The following is an 18109-nucleotide window of genomic DNA, read 5'->3' on the forward strand; positions in this document are numbered from 1 at the left end:
TCAGACCTGCTCTTGTCTCTACCTGTGCAATGTAGTTTGCATGAGTGTGAGAGCAGAGTTTGGCTCACTGCGTGTGTATGAATCAGGCACAAAGTACCTTCTAAAATCATGTGTAATATATTATTTATGTAAATAAATCTTATTTCATCTTTAGAATCAGGCCATCATTAGACAGTTCACTACTACATAGCTGAGTTCAGAGATGAAATATGTGAAACTGGTTTGTGTGTAATAAGGGTGGTGATGCTTAACATTTATATGCCATTATAAAGGACTTTTTCAGACTGTGATTGTTAAAGAATGGACTACTACCTGCTTTTCACATATGGCTTTAGGGAATAGAAACTGTCTTCTCTAAGTAAATTCTTATTCTCATTTTTATAATTAACAATGGGTAAATTTAGTTGTGGAAAAAGATTAGTAGCCCTAGAAACAAATTTTAAGCTTCAGTAATAGTAACCACATGGCTCCTACCAATATGACTCAACTTCCTTATTTGGGAGGGAATTCTTGCAAGGCTGAAAAGACAGGTTGCTCTCCATCACCTTGTTACTTAAACTGTCCTGGGTATGAAGATGACGATTTGTGAGATAGAATAAGGTTGAATTAACTATAAACTGCTCTCAGAAGTCATCGGCTTCAAAACCTGTGGGTACATGTAGGCATTAGTTTTAGGTTGACCTAACTAGCGATAGGCCAGTTTACATGCCAGTCTGTGCAGATGTTTGGGGGAGGTTAAATTGGGCAAAAAAATGGTGAGCTCAATCTAAATGAGCTCACCTGAGGAGAGGAACTGATTTAGATCAGGAATGGGTTAGTCCAGTCTTTCAAATATCTGCAAATTCAGAGTGCAGCCCCGGGGCTGGGAAATCCCAGCTGCTCACCCCACCAGCCCTGAGGCTGCTGTCTTCCTACCTCACCCCCACCGCACCCTGATCAGGCTATTTTTAGCCCCCTGACCATCCCACCCCTGAATGGACAACCCCCTCCATGCACCCACTAACCTGTCAGGCAGGATAACCAGGCAGGATATGTTTTATTTTATTTTTCTGTAGGTATTTTATCCTGGCTGGTTATTTATATCATGTTCGTCAGCATAGTATTTTTGTGGCCAGCTAGACCTGGTTCATCCTAGGTTGGCATTATTAACTGAGTGTCTTGGAGAGTAGAAGGGTGAATGAGATCAGAGTCCCCTTAAAGGGGAGGAGTCAACAGAGTAAGCAGGAGCAGCCTCTGGTTTCCAGTCCTACTATGCAGCAGTGTAGCAGTGCAGCAGAGTGCCTGGGGCACTGGGACAGCAGCCATTTCCAGTTGTCAGCATGCTGTTGGGACAGTCACAATTGTAATCACATGGCTGCTGGTGACAGCCAAGATTTTCACACGGTTGCCCCAACTCAGTACTTTGGGTGGTCCCTTCAGTTGCCCTGCCCTAGTTATGCTGCCATATCAGTTCTGGGATCAGGGCTGTAGTGCAATAGTAGCTACGCAGCTGTAGTTACACAAACATTTATAAAATGGTCTTTTTGCTACAAGTGAGAACAGTATTTCTAATGACTTTTCTTTTTGTATAGGACTGGGTAAAACAATGGGGGCCAACTTTTTTGACAGGTATGCCACACACTAGTCCTCTGCCCTTCCCAAGTAGCACTCTGATCCCTTTCTCCTGCCTGATCTGGGAAATCCATTTAGCCACTTGAAAGAAGCTCTTCCATTTTAAAATTATAAATAGAGTGAATTTTTTTATTCTTTATTGAAATGCTGTTAGAGTAACAGTTTTGAAGTTTGCACTGAAGCAAATTGGCAGTAAACTGAAATGATAATTTGTTCAACTTTTTAGCATACTTCCTGGCACTGATTCATTTTGAAAGTACTGTCAGTGTGTTTTCTTCAGTTGCACTGTTTTTTTTATTTTTAAAGCCCATTCCTGGTTAAACTATAGCTCTAATAATTATCTCAGGAAGATGAAAAAAAGCAATTGAGAATGATTTAAAGCATTTAATTTTTTTCTACCTGGTAACATTAGAAAGAGAGATTTTTCTAATAAACTGTCAGTTTAAAATATAGGGTTCACATCTAAAATAATGAAGCCCTTGTCAACATTATAGCAAGAGCTCCCTCGGTGGATAATCGTTCCTGCTTCCTCAGGTGAAATATTAGTTTCCCACTCTTTCCTCTACTCTGAAAAGAAAATCCAACCTTATTCATAACCAACAGATCAAGTTCTGATTCGGGAATTGGGAAGGCAGGCACTGGCAAAGAAACAGGCACATTTTCATACGCCATTTCAGCAACCAGCAATAATTAGGATGGTATGAAGAAATCAGTGGAAGTAGTTCAGATTTACACACACTTAGGGGACATGGATCAGAATTGAGTTTGTGGACCTCTGTGAAAGTTTGAACAATTTGCAAGCAGATTTGGCCTCTGCATAGCGTGCAGTGCCATGGTCTTTATTTCTGATTACTCTTTATAGTAAAAGTGAGCTTAAAACCCAAGTTTAAATAACAATTTCTGTAGAAAGTGAGAGTAGTGGTGTGTTTCAGATTTAAAAACAGAAAGATTCAGCTAATACAAAACCTTCAGTTTCCAAGCAATATCTGTCTTGCAAAAACAGACTTGCCTAGGTTTCAAGGATACAGTTTCAAAGCACTGTGGAGGAGGAACATTTGGGATGCAAGTTAATTAGTATGCTATTATGAGGTCATGCAAGGTAAGTCTTCTTCGAACCACATGTTGCCATGGCCGCACATTGTTATTTGAATAAAAATGATAGTCCTGAGTTCCCACTAAGTTACTTCAGTGCAGATCAGGACATATCTATTGACGTCCATAACTTACATCAGTTTAAACTTGCTGTAAAGTGACTTTAGAGTCAGTCTCAATAACTTTTGTAATAAATTGTCACAACAGCCCTGAAAAGAAGTGAAACTTGTTATTTTAAAGTCTATACATAACATTTCCCACTAACGTTTAACAGTGTTTGTACCGGCACTCCCTATGTTCATTTTTACATTTACATTTTACTTGTTTTTAATTCAGTTTACAATGCACTTTTTCAACATTAGCGATGACTGGTTAGCGAAATATTTCCTAACCAGTCATCAGCTGCATTAGCAATGATTAGCAGTAGTCTCAGCATACCAAGGAACAGATTCTCAAAATCAGAGGCGTATGCATGAGGACACATCATGTTTAGTGTGCACTATCTGCATATGCAAATGTGTAGATCTTTCTGACATTAATAGCCCTTGTAAACACTATGTGCACTGTCAGTGGATTCCTACACAGTGATGGGGTTAGTGTACTTTAATATGTAATGGAAACTAATGTACTTTCATTTATGGTTTTGATTTTACTAGCTCCACATTTATTTACTAGAGCATTAACATACAAACCACCTTCTTTGAAAGAAATGATGAAGACAAACTGTAGACTTAGATTTATTCTAATTTATGCTGATCATTAATGGCCTTTGAAGGATTATTAAGGTTGTAGGAAATTGGACTTCCGTACAGTTATTGCCAAACCTGAAGACAAGGAAAAATATAGATAAAGCTTTTAAACGGTCTTAATTTATACCATTTCTAACACTGTTTAGCCTACTAAATGACTCCCCAGCCTTCTAACTATGTTGTGTCTGTTCATTTAAGAGCTTATATCTTCCTTTTCTTGTAGTGGACCAAATGACCTGGTTGGTCTCCTTTATTTCTGATTAGTGCAGTCCTATGACTGGAAGGAAATAAGGAAAAGCGTTATACTAAGTGCCAGAATTGCACTTAATTTTATGTTTGCACTAGAAAATAAGAATTAAAAACCGGCAGGACTCTGAAATAATAATTGCAGGGTGGAAGTATGCTACTGCCTCAGAATCCCTTCAGGGATACACCATTCCAGTGGTTAATAATTTCCTGAAGTGATCTTTTCATTAAAAAAGTTATTTTTTTGTGTGTGGAAAGATATGAATTAACAAGTACAGTTTGAGCAAATATTCCATAAACAGAGTAAACAAATTGTAATTAGTCATTTAACTCTTGATTGCTTTCAGGGAGCTGCGTAGCTTGGTGATTGAGATGGTCCTGTCTACAGATATGTCAGGTCATTTCCAGCAAATTAAAACAATGAGACACACTCTGCAGCAGACAGAGGGGTAGGTTATTTTCCATTATGTTCTTTATCTGTGAATACAAACTTGTTTTTAAATTAGTTCATGAACAAGAAAAGTCTTTAAGTAATTGCTTTTGTTCTGAGATAATCGGACCATGTCCTTGATTTGACAGGATAGACAAAGCCAAAGCCATGTCTTTGATTCTTCATGCAGCAGACATAAGCCATCCAGCAAAATCCTGGGAACTACACTACCGGTGGACAATGGCACTGATGGAAGAATTTTTTCGACAGGTGCCATTTTCAAAATTTGTTAATAAATTTAGTATTAAAAAACCTGTACTTGCACCACTGGATATTTTAGAATTCCACCAGCAAGAACATAGTTGAGCATGATAGAATAGAAGAGACAATCTATATCTTAGTTCCCTTGATGTTCGTACAGCTACTCATGTGAGTGAGTAAAGATGAGCAGGATGCTGTTCCATATCTGTTTCAGCTGATGCCAAGTTCAAAAGTGCTAGCTTTTTTTTCTTGGTTTCATTATTATTTTGCTAACCTTATTTCATTCTTTAGATGGAGATTTGTATATGCTCTGAATTAAAAAAAAGCATTAAGTGGGAGGGAAACTAAGATACAAGAAGTATTTGTGGTCAGAAGTCAGATGAATGTTGTATCCTTCTCATATCACATAAAAACTTTCCCTTTTTCATGTACCATGAATTAATCCTTTATGTACCCAATTTAGGAGTGGCAGAGATTTTTGTTCATACCCCATGAAGGCCTGATACAATGCCTGCTGAAGTCAATGGGAATATTTCTATTGATAATGTGGTCATATTTTACAATAAAACAAAACCAGGGACATGGCTCTGTAAAGGCATTTTTATGATTGTAAAATAGTTATACAAAAGATAAAATGCATAATTTTTTAAAACTGTGGATGCTGCTATTATTACTGCCATCTTGTGGCTAATAAGTAATGCAAATATTTCTCAGAGTGGATTTTTTTCCCTAGAAATAAATAATGAGTTTATAATGAAACACTGAACACTTTACAGCTTTAAGAATACCTACACTCATCCCACCCTTCTATTTACTCTAATCATCATTCATCACACTGAGCACTACTTCTTTGTAAACATGAAATCAATTTTTGTCACTACAAACTGTATTGCCTAACAAAACTTTTTATACATAAGGGGAAATGCAAAGTTCAATCAGTGAAATGAATAAAAGGATGTTTCAAATGTCCTGAAAGAATTATTTGAAATTCTTAAGCGCTCATGTGAAAAACTGGATATGGTGTGATAAAAAGAGTAGCCATTTTAGAAGTTTTCTATGAGTGACTGATTTTTTTTGTTTCCTATTGTATCAAAGATTTAGAAATTATTTGAAATGGAAGAAAGCAATTCTTTTTTGTTCATTGCAGTACTTAGTATCATCTTCATATAGACAATTAAAATGGCAGCATGACATCCATTCATAGGGATCTCTAGTGACATAGAAAATCGTGTTACTGTGAACATTTTAAGAAACCACATTTTTCTGTGTCCCAGGTTTTTCTACTACTTGATTCCACTTCGCAGTTTTGTTGTTCCCTGAATGAGAAAGTGCTATGGCACATAGTAGGAATATTCTATATGCTTCATGGGAAGATATTTACAATGAAATTACCTTGCCATTAATGACTTGATGTGATGAATAAAAGAGGATAGGAACCAATCCTATCATTCTATAGAGCACGGACATTTTATGTGAATCATCATCATTATTTTAAATTTAAAATACCCTCACCAAATGAAATAAAAGCTACTTCTGTTCTAGTCCAGGACATGTATGCAAAACCCCATCTTTGGGATGTAACTCCCCTCTCCCTGTGTATGGGCACTGTACAAATGTTTAAAATAATAATAATAAAAATAAAATCAGGCCTGGTAGCTAAAGGGAAAAGTAGCAATGTTATTAAAGATGAGAACAAGAGCCAAGTGATAAAAACATAATATAGATGCCATACAGTATCCCCAGTGAATACACATTTTTGAAAAACCAATTCTAAATAGAAAAAAAATAGATATTAGCTGCCTGGGCCATTAAATTGGCCATTTTCTTTGATACAGTTTGTGATTTTCATGCTGGATTAGTCATTTATTTAACTACAACTGTGGTCCAAGCAATAAATGAGTCAGTAAGTTAAACCATTATTCTGCTAGGCCATCTGCTCTTGAAGATTCATGCTCAGTTCCTAAAGGTGCTTAATGTTGATTTTGAAAAGTAAGATTTAGTACCTTATTGATTCTAGCACTTGCATTTGAAGTGAGAGGGATTAATAAGCATTTTCATCTAAGTAATGAACAAACCAAGTTTTGTGGAAATATTGAGCAGCAGATCATTAATTAAGTCAAGACTGGCAGTCTGGAGCCATCAGTGGGTATCTCTCATTGTAAATGGAAATGATGAGGTTTAGAACCCCAGGGGGAAAGGGGTTCATCTACCCAGATACATATTACTAATAGAGGTCAGAACAAACAGCCATAGAAACATTTTAGACATAAGGAAGCTGGATACATAGAACCCATGGGAAAATGAGGCAATATGTTCAGTCAAGCAGCCATAGCATTAGCAATACATAGTTTGTACTGCCTTGTTTACTGAGTTCATAGGATCAGCTAATGCTTTGGCTGTATCTCATAAATATAGAAAAATATGGAACTTTGGCCAAACACCTTCATTTTAAATATATACAACAAGGACTGCTCAGTAAGGACAGCAACCAGGCTATGCATGAACAGTGCCTGTTAATGTCAGTGATGGATACTCTTTAAACATTCAAAGCTACGTTTTAGACAGGCATAGCCTGAGCAGTCCAGTCTTGCACTCTCTTTTCCCATAAAACTTCTATGTACTTCAGTGACAGTAAGAGAACTGCAAAATTGGACCAGAATGTTTAAATGAGCTCCGAAGTCTAGAAGTAGCTTGGAATCCCACTGAGTTTCTATTCACCTCTGGAATGCCATGATAATACCCATTTCATGGTAGTTTGGTGTACGGGCACTGATCTCAGTAAAAGACAGGAAGTTTAATAAAACTTAAATCCACTCTTTTTTGAACTGTTTGCCTGCATCCAGACGAGTGTGGCCCTGCAGTATGTGTGTCTGTGGTGCCACATACCACACATTCAGCTCTTCTCCGTGCTGCAAGGGAGTAGTGTGGGGGGAGGGGGGGCATGCATATCTAGGGATAAAAGAAAAAAAAACTCACAAAAAAAAAGCAGAGTGGCAGCGCATGCAGGGGCAGCATGCACCACTCAAAACCAGAGCCTGGCCAGTCAGAGCTGCACTCCAGCTGCCGGCCAGGTTCTGAGTGGCAGGATCGTCATAGCTGCAGCCCCAGGAGGCCCCCAGGACCCCAGGCAAGGCTAGTGCTGACCCCAGCCTTCCCTACCCCATCTGGGGTAACCTGTCCTGTGCCAGAGGGGCAGAGTCGTTTCCCAGAGACAACTAGCAGTGGCACAAGGTGTCCTGCAGCTAGTTGTCCCTGGGAAAACAAACATCCATGCTTGTGTGGATGCGGCCTTTGAGTTTTAGCTGAGAATTTAGTACATATTGGCCATGTCTACACAGTCATTTAGTACCTGTATATACAAGTACTAAATGACGCAGTTGCACTAAGGAGCAGCTTTTTCATGATGCTGACTGCACGGTAGCTCATGACTACCACACTTCCTGCCACCCAACGTTACTGTGCAGTAGTCATGGGCTACAAGTGTCTCTTGTAACCACGGTCATTGTTTTTAAATTCAACATACATCCAGGCTTCTTCATCCAAGCCTACATATTAAATGGAATAGATTTAATAAAACTAAAAGCGGTACAGAAAATGTCATCTTGAATGCATAATATCTGCTAATCAAGCTATCTTATAAATATGATGCTACCTTAGTACTTACCTAATTTTATGCAATATTTGTCAGTCCAAGAGGGTGATTTCCCTATAAAGCACGATTCATGTTAGGAGGACTAAGTATGATTAAGAAATGTCAGGGCCTCTTCTAAACTAAATATATCATCATATAATATCATATATCATATCAAATTTAAAATAAGTCCTATGCTTTCACAGCACTGCAGGAAAAGCAGCAAAAGCACAGAGCTATTAGTAAGGATCTAAGAGTTTTTAATTTGAAGTTCTACCACTAGAAAATGAACATCAGCTGAGGCAGAAAATGTTATAAAAATGTTTTCAAACGAGCTAAAGTTTGAAATATGTAACAGTATTAATATCAGGAGGGAAGCCAAAGAACACTGTAAAAAGAGTATTCAGGCAAAGAAAATCTAAGCTATTTGCAGTTTAAAAATACCCACCAACCTATCTCAAATACTTCATTCAAGTCTTCATTATATATTGTATTAATTGGGAAATAATTCATAGTGCAATAGAGAGGTACTTGAAGACATATGTTTAAAAGAGCAGAATTATAGCTGAGAAGTACCGCTTTAGAAGTCTTGTTGTTATGGTTTAAATAATACTGATTTTTGGGAGGGATAATATAAGTAATAAGCTGCTCCTGGTGATATACCATGGAGGAGTTCTGGAAACATCTTAAATCATAAATCTGAAGCCAGATCAGTTTCTTTAATATTAAAGCTAAAATAAAATTAAAACTATAATGAACTAAACTAAAATAAAATAACATAAAATCTGGAGTCTTAATAAAATCTCTAGTGCATTGGAAACTGTTTTTCATTAACTGGTTGAAATCAGTGGAGCTATACTAATAATGTTAGGTGCTTCTCATTCTCCTGGACCCAGGAGCAAATTGTGGGTGCCCTCTATGTTCATTTTTTTTGGAGAAACATGATGATGAAACCCTCCATTTCTTTTTCAAGAATAATCTAGGTGTACCTACCATCTCTGAGGTGTTTTAAAATATCTTTAAAGATATTTTTCTACACCTTTCTCATATCTGCTCCTTATTGCTTAGGGACAAATATTGTTCAGTAAGCATATCTCTATATATATTTAAGTCCATCTACATCTACAGTTAAAGTGAATCTACAAGCAAGCTACATCCTGCAATTCTAAGTTAGCAGCAAATTTCCAGACAAATATAGTCCTCATATTCTTAAATACAGTGCTATAAAAGGTAAAATATAAGGCTGGTTCTCTTTTTCCTTTCCAACTAGCTCCTTAGGGAAGTTGGGGTAGAATGAAATAACCCATCTATAGTCTTCCATACCGTTTAATCATGAAACAGCTGTCCTTTTAATACAAAGGTGCTGTGTACAGAAGATAATGATAAAAAACTGCTTTTATAGCTCTGCTCTGAGGATATAAACCTACAAACAGTTGTATCAGTATCCAAAGATAGGAACAAGAGCTGTTACAGTATAACTATTATATCTTCAGGTTTCTCTAGCAATACAAGTATAGCAAAATTGTTGTATCCAGAAGTAACAGCCATGTCATAACAACTCATGCATACTCTGAGCAGTACTTCCCTTCCCTTTTAAAGCAACTAAAAGGCAGATTAGTCCTTATCCCAGGGCTCGAATTCCAAGGGAGCTCAAAGTATAATTCAAACTCTGTCTTAACCTGAATGTATTTGCAAGGACTGTACAGTGATAGATACAGCATTTTCCCTTGTGAGAAGTCCAGATTCAGTTCTTTGCTTCAGCAGACTTCTGTGATGCTAGGGAGGTCATCCTGTGTGCCCTAATTCCCTATCAGTAAAATGAAGATAATATCCCCCTAGCTTAAAAGACTTTTATGAGGTTACGTACTTAAAAGGATTGAGTCATTGAGATGCTACAATAATTATGAATCTGTGGGTGACAAAATTAGTTTGGTGTCATACCCAGGTCTTAGTACTAGAGCCCACACTGCTATGAGAGAGTGTCTTGCTACCTGCATCATCAGTGTCATTGTTAGAAGTTCAGATTTCAGGGACAAATTATATCCTTACATGTTTGCAAGTTTACTAAAGAGAGTTTAAGTATCAGAGATAATTGAGCAAAATTCAAAGGCATGCTTTTGCACAATAGTAACTGAAGGAATGATTTGGGCTTGGGATTTTTATTGCATGCATTTCTGAGTGCCCGGCACCATAGCATCTGGGTTTCCTGAATCCAATCTGTGAGGATGGCGAAAAGCTTCTTATGAAACATGCTATTTATTTTTCTTCCTTGACAAATGGTAAAGCACAGTGGCAGATGCTTTGATTTTGACAAGAACTTTGCTTTCAGCAGATTCTTTTAGATTCAAATTATTGAAATTGTTAGACTGTTGACTTGTATTTCTTTCTGTCTCTCTCCCTCCCCGTGTCTCTCTTTTTTCTCAGAAAATGTAAAGACAAATGTTAGGGTGCTCTTACATTTTAAACCTGTGGAATATTATGCTGCCATAAAGTTAGTCCAGTTTCACAGCAGTCACAGGTTATGGCTTAATGCTGTCTCACACCTGCATAGCTGTGACTTACCACTAAAGGGCCTGGCAAGCAGGGGCATAGGCATGAGCCAGGACTCTACCCACTCCCCGCCCCCTCCCCCGCCCCCACTGAGTTTGGATTGGGGTTGGCATTGGGGTTGGGAGAGGAGTGGGATAGGGCAACATGTAGCTCAGAGGTGGAGAAACCACCTAGGGCGGGGTGGTGATATGATTTCTTTTTTACATAGTTTTATTTTAGTTTAGGAAAATAAATGAATAAAGTAATTGGTTAGCTAAATTCTTGTACAGGCTTTTTTCCTTCACATGTATGTATGTGTACGTGTGTGTACGTGTGTGTGTGTGTGTGTGTGTGTGTGTGTGTGTGTGTGTGTATATGCTTATGCTATTAAACACTTCTGTTTCCAGGGAGACAAGGAGGCTGCTCTAGGGCTACCATTTTCCCCACTCTGTGACCGCAAGTCTACATTGGTGGCTCAATCCCAAATAGGTAATAATCAGTGTCGTTTTCTTTTTTCTCATACCTTTAGATGCATGTAGAATGACCATGCACCATTATCACACTGGACACCTTGTATGTGGATACTAGCTCTGGATACTAGTATACACAAGTGTCCAGAGCTAGTATTTCTTTAGTCATTTGCTCACAGAAATCAAACACTATCATGGCAGTAATTTGTTGTTGTTAGAAGGGACATTAAGTTCTTTCAGCATATACAGCATCTGGGACAGTGTATTTAAGGCATTCAGTTTGGGTGCTAGAAGGGAGAACTCTTTGGCCTAACTATAGTAAATAGCTAATTCCCCACAGCCTTTTTATAATTTGATGAAGTGGTCCGTGGAGAGGGTTCACTCGTTCATTGTCGCATAAGGATATGTTGACACTGCAGTATGATGGTCTGATTGTAGCTGATGTAGACCTACAGAACCTCAACTGAAACAACCTATTTTGGGTACCAATAACAATGTTAGCAGTATGGCCTTCCATTGTGAGCAATCACCAAAGGGCAGAGTAGGCCTGTGAAAGCAGTGAAGTCTGTGCTGCCATAGTTGACTTCTAGCAGTACTAAGCTAGGTAACATAGAGCTACCTCAGGTAGGTCTACATGAGCTACAATCAGGCTGAACACTGTACAGATGCCCAGGTACCCAGTCTAGCAGGCAAACCCTTGTTTTCAAAATGCCCTTTGGATGCGATCCAAAGTCACTGACTTCAAACCCCAGCATTGGTGATGACATTCTGATTTTCAGAGATAAAATGCAGCCTCTACTCTCCCTCCTTCTCAGTTTTTACCACCTGTAAAACTGGGGAGAAAAATAATTACTTTAATTTTGCATGAGTTCAGTTACAATTGCAGACTGTAGAAGCCTGCTGAGTAACATGTCCTGGTAACTACAGTGCCTTGAAAAGTGTTTCACATGTGTGAACCTATGCCTACCAAATGATCTTGGAGAGAGACTGTGTTTTAAAGCATCTCTTCCTTAAACTGAACAATGTCCTCCAGTGTAATGTTGTAATTTAAAATGTCTTCCGTTCCATTTCTGTTCAGACTCAAACGATACTGTATTTGAGCTTATTATGCCTATTGAGCGTGGAAAGCTAGTTTCTGGGTTAAAGTGCTGCTGTTCCCCTTCGTGTTGTGGTGCATTAGGCACTGTATGTGGAGATCTTGAAACCCATTGCTGTCTCATGTTCTATCTGTTTTTTTCGTGTTAAGTGCTCAGCAGAGGATAATACCTCATCCTCTAGCTATGCCATTTCCTACCTTGATGAGCACTTTAAATTGTAAAAGACATTGTTCAGCATTGACATAGAGCTGTGGGATGAATGCTGTCTCCCAGGGATATTACTTGTTCTCTTCATTGATATGACAGAAAACTCCTACACACTGTGAAGTAACACTTTACTTCCACAGAATCATAAACAGCAGGTTAGAATACAGCCGTCACTCCCATGAAGTTCGGCAAGGTAACAGCAACAATACAACTTCTTGCTTCTGGGCTTTGTTATAGCTTCCCTTCTATTCAATAATTAATTTTCAAAACAAAAGCTTGTTGCAAAGTGCATTGCATACAGCAGGGAAAGGAATGAAAAGCTATAAATGCAAACAGTTAGGTATACATGTGTATCTCCAGCTTTGATGGGGATTTTGTCCTCCTCAAGCTCATGCTGTTACTTATCAATATTTCAGCACATGATAGAAAAATACTGCCAGTATATATCAACTGAACTGAACTTCACTTCAGGATGTGAAGCCAACATTATACAGAGAAGCCCAATGTATCACTGTATGACATTCTGTTAGTTTTACAAATGAGTAGTTTTTGAAGTTGAACTATGTGGTTTGTGAACAAAGAATCTGACTTCTTAATATGGAAAACTCTTGTTATAATCCTAAGATTAGTTACTGGATTTTAAACGTGGGAAAATGTAGAATCTGAATTTATCACTTCCTGCTTTTCAGGTTTCATTGATTTCATAGTTGAACCAACATTTTCTCTTCTTACGGACTCAATGGAGAAAATTGTTATTCCTCTTATAGAGGAAGCTTCAAAATCCGAAACTTCTGCCTTTGGGGCACCCAGGTTTGAACAATTTAACATCCTTTTGCCTTGTGATTTTTTGGTTCAACTAACATCATCAGCCATATAACTGATTTCGTGTCTGGTGTTTGAAACCAATAGCATATACCATCGTGCCATCTAGTGACAATATTTTAGAATTGCAGCTGCTTATTGGACATGAACACTGCATTTGGAAAGGGAAAAGTAGATAACAGAGTACCCATCTCTACAGATACAAAGTTGAATTACATACAGAAAAAATGGGTTTGCTGTTTTGCTTCCATGATGAAAAATACTAGGCCATTTGTACTTAATGCTGTGTATTAAGGTCTCTAATTCATGCAAACTGACTTTCTTTCTGTTTTATTTAAGTGAAAATATTAAAAGTTGTTCTTCTGTATTTGAGGAATCACTAGAAAAAAACAGTTCCAGAGGTAGTGGTAGTGGTTATTAATTTATTTTAAGCCATAGATGTTAATGGCCTCTTTTCCCCAAGGTTCTTAGGATTCCCCTTATTTATTTATATATTAGATTTATATATCACCCTTTCCAAAATAATATCAGGGCAGCTAACAATAAAAACCAAAATAACTGAGTTCTTGTAGAGGCAGATAGTATAACCAGGTTCAAAAAGGGTATTTGACAAACTGTTGAAGGTCAAATCCTTTAAGAGTCATTGTGCCTTTAAACCACAAAGAATAAGCAGCAGCAGCAGCCCACCACCCCATGCTTTTAGTCAAATCCCCAAACTTCAGACCTGTCCAAATAGCCTGGCAGCACATACTAAAGATCAACAGATTTTGGTCATTATTATACAATGTATGCACTTCAGTAAAATTTGTTTTACTTCCATTCCAGTTCAGCAAAACAGGAAATGCATAATGAGCTTCCAGCAGGCCCATGTGGGATCATGAATTTCACACTTTTACATTTCATAAAATGTCATAAAAGTTTCAGTAGATGCTAGAGATCAGTTTAGACATGTGAATTTATTGTTTGATAATCAGATCTGGTTTTCCAGATGTGTCTGTTATTACAGTATTTTATTTTTAATGCATTGATTGTCTTTGAAAAGCCACATTCAGTGTAGTGATACAATGCAGTACTGTATACAGTATTGCAGTGCAGTAATTCCTTAGTAGTGTATTGGTTAGATTTTTTAGTAACAGATGATGTAGCTATAATTGTCTGCTTTCTGCAAATTAACATACTCTACATGTATTTCTATTGCTGTAGAGACACTGTTATTTATAGAAGTGCTCTTTCCATTTTGTGCAACTGAGCTAGACTGAGACATCAGTGAAGCTACATACCACTTAACTGTTCACTCTTACTTTATTGGAGATTGAGCAGTTACAAGCCCCAATCCCACATGAACTTGATAGTTGCAAGAGAGGTGATTGGAGTGAACTAGCACTTTTCAAATAATTTTGAGTAAGGGATAAAGGACTAAGGCCTGAGGAAGGGATGGGGAGATTAGTCTGAACCAACTCTGCTACATTTATGCTAGTTGCTGGAAATCACTAATATCTGAGGCTGTATATATTATATTGCTGAAAAGCATTAGAATGCCAATACGTCTTCTCCATTCTATTATATTTAACATCTTTAGGGCAAAAGGAGTTCTAATTTGTGGTGTTGCAACAATATCTTTATAATATCTTCACTAAAATGTTAATTGTAACTATGCTTCCTTCTTGCAGGGGAAATAGAAGTCCATTTCTGTACATGCAAGAAATGACATTTTTCTTCTAAGTCTTTCTAAAGTAATTTAAAGTAGTACTACTCTTGATTGGGAAAACAGTATAATCTGGTAAATAAAACCTGGTGTGACCAGGGCCAGGATGAAGCTATGAAATAGACTTTCAAAATATACTTTTAGTGTTAACAGGATACTTCATTTTGAATATATCAAGTTGTCACCTAAATACATATACAAATAGAGACAGTATGACCTGGTTCCTTATCCTAGTTGTTACTTATCTGCACAAAATGTCAGCTGGTGAATAATGCCATCTTTGTGTTTAATATTTCAACATATTTTGATATTTTTGTCTAACTTCAGTGGTTTTTATGAAGCTTCATAATTTTAGACAATATTTTGCCTTTGGATACATGCATAGAGCTCCTGTGAAGAGTTGGAATCAAGGACATACATCTGAGAGCATTATCTACTCTGTCAAATCTTACCTTTCTGGTATGGGTCAGTGATGGGCAGGTTACGTATGTGCCCCAAAAGCACCACTCTGTTTCAAAGAGTTACAAAGAAAGCTACTACCACACTTGCTACATTATTTTTTTCTAGGTACTGAGCTATCAATTGTAAGCTGAATGGCTATATTTTTTTGTAATAATTCTCTGAGGTTGTGGCTATTTTTTGCACGCCCCACCCCCATAGGCAGCACCCAGGGCTGCTGACCCAGTTGCCTTCCTTTAATTATGCTAGTGGGTGACAAGGTATCATTGACTTAATAAGGAAGTGTCATGTTTCTACTATGCTTTCTTTGACAGAGGTCATTTTCCTTGTGAGTGATTTCCATGTAGGCTCTGAATGGATATACAGGAACCATTTGTATATGATTGTGACCTCCTATTCTGTTCATAATTTAGAATTTACTTTTTTTCTGCAGCCAGAATAGCTTGGGAGCAGTAAGCAATGCTGAAACACAAAGAAGACCTAGTGTGAAAAGTACTACAACTGATGGAGGGTCTTCCACAGAAAATTCTCTAGCAACTGTAGACCTAACAAGCTTTAAGGAGAACTTGGTACAGATCATTCAAGCAAACAAAGACAGGTGGAAAGAATTAGCAGCTCAAGGTATGTTAAGTCAAGCAGGAGTTCTTCCTCCTGTACCTACAGTACTTCCCTATTTGCAGTACTCTACAGCACAGAACCACTTCTGTATAAACAGGACATGTTCACTTCACCTTTTATCTCCTCAGTTGGTCTATAAAAATGCATGGTCTCATTTACATTTTATAATGTTGATTCTGGTGGTTTACTTTCATGACCCATGAGGCACAAAGAGATTTATGTGGGCAGGGGAGGAGAAGAAATGTCAGGCCCTACAGAGTAAGGAATTATGATACTCAGCTGGCAAGCCCTTAAGTTTCATTGTTTAGAAAAGTATTTTCTAATATAATTTTGCATATTAAATTATAATATTCATTTTGATGGTTGCTTTGAATGCTAAATGTATGCCTCAAAGTATTCTATGCCTGCTTTAACAACACTAAACATGAATTGGAAAAATATTTATAAACTGCAATATAGGAAATATTCTAAATACCTTGGCATACCTGTATACTTAGGATTTCACACTAAGCAAAATCATTTGAGTCTATGGGCCTATGCGTACAGATAGTTATGGAATACACTGGAAAGTTACTCTTATAACTTCACCTGTCAGCTGGAAACATAAGAAAGATAAGGGTTAGTAAATTCCTGCTAGGCAAGTTTTTTTGCAAGTCTTTTCTTGGATTGAGTTCTTCTCTAGCAAGTGGCATGGGATAACTGTTGCATGAGATGTGTATCTATACTGCCTTGTTATCCCAGGTTAAGTTAATTGTCCTTTGAATCATTACTCCCACATGGTAAGTCATGGTAAGTTAAAAATAAGCCCTTTGCATCTCCTGGTGCTATGCTGTACTGATAGCCTTTCTGCCCATTGTGGGATACCTATTAGATGGGATGCATGTCTGGAATTTCATGTCAAACTAAATATACCCTATGTTTCCTCTCTTTTCCTCTCATTATTATTTTGTCTTTTGTTAGGCAGAAACATTTTCAGATAGCTGTAAAGGAGCATGGAGGAAATGCTGCTAAGTACTGTGATTTGATATGCTGCTATACATATATCAAGCTGTGCAATTACCTGAGAACTAGGGTAATAGGGGCACCTGAGGAGAAGACAGCTGAAATCACATAGTCATTTGTATACTCTTTCTAGGCTTGCCTAGTTGGCACGGACTGGTGAGACAAGATGATGCTGAAGAGTAGGGAGGACCAGTACTGGTGGCAGCATTTCTACATGGCAAAAGCCTTAGAAATTTGTGTAGATCTCATCCTAGGGCTGCAGCATTGTCCCTGTATACAAGAGTTCCCCTCAGCATAGAAATGTAGGAGAGGATTTGTGTCTGGAAGCTTGCCAATCTCAGTTGTTAATCAACAGTTGACTTATATTTTGGTACGTCTTGTATGGCCTGTTGTTATGGCACTATCCATTGTTGCTATTAGAAAACTTCTCCTTACCCAGATTCAAAGGTTTGGTAATGTACCAGAAGTTATTAATGGATTTGCATGAGTGAATTGCACTGGGGACCACAGATGGGACCTGTGTACTCATTTGTTGTCCCCCATGACTCCCAACCAGGCCTGGAAGTTTATAACCATAATGAAGTATTTCTTCATAGTACCAGTATTAATGTGGGTAGTTGCAGGGTCCACAGTGCCAGGATCTTTAGTAACTCTGACCTATGTTCTGCAGTGAAAATTGAAATGTTTGGTTTGAGGACGACTATGAACAGTGATGGTGGAGTGTAATTACAGGAATTCTCCTGCAATTCTAAGAAACCTACCTTACTTACCTGACTGATTACACTTTTTACTGGAGACTTGTATTCAATTGGGGAAAAATTTAACTATACCTGGGCATCTTCAGATTAATGGTGGAATGTGAATATGAAAGACTGAAGGGTAGATGCAAGCAGTGTCAAGGTGCAAAAACTGGAGGCAATTGAAAAATATTTATCTAGTAGGATGGCTATTTGCTATAGTCCATCTCAGTATGGTTGCTGAGCATGTGAGCTCTCCCATAAATCCAATTTTTATCCTTGACATCCTTACAATCCAACTGAGGCAGTTTTCTTTTGCTGTGACAATAATGCAGGCCCCTGGAGTGCCCATTGTCCTTTCTTCTGCTGCCTAGTGGGCCTGAACACACTCTGCTCCCCAGAAAAGTGTAAAGTCCAGGAACTCAGCACAAAGTGATGTTAAA

The 18109-nt window shown here is 37.9% G+C and overlaps 1 protein-coding gene across 2 annotated transcripts in view; it reads left to right on the forward strand.

Moving 5' to 3' along the window:
- Positions 1–18109, forward strand: part of PDE1A (phosphodiesterase 1A) — a 300886-nt gene that overhangs the window by 224207 nt on the left and 58570 nt on the right. For both annotated transcript variants that reach the window (XM_090045293.1, XM_090045294.1), the window contains 5 exons: positions 4046–4147; positions 4278–4398; positions 10957–11038; positions 13013–13133; positions 15743–15930. In XM_090045293.1, coding sequence (XP_089901419.1) covers positions 4046–4147; positions 4278–4398; positions 10957–11038; positions 13013–13133; positions 15743–15930 — 614 coding nt within the window. The remainder of the gene's footprint in view (positions 1–4045; positions 4148–4277; positions 4399–10956; positions 11039–13012; positions 13134–15742; positions 15931–18109) is intronic.

Source organism: Crocodylus siamensis, chromosome 4, assembly GCF_052110815.1.
Source record: "Crocodylus siamensis isolate JL-2025a chromosome 4, ASM5211081v1, whole genome shotgun sequence".
NCBI lineage: Eukaryota > Metazoa > Chordata > Crocodylia > Crocodylidae > Crocodylus > Crocodylus siamensis.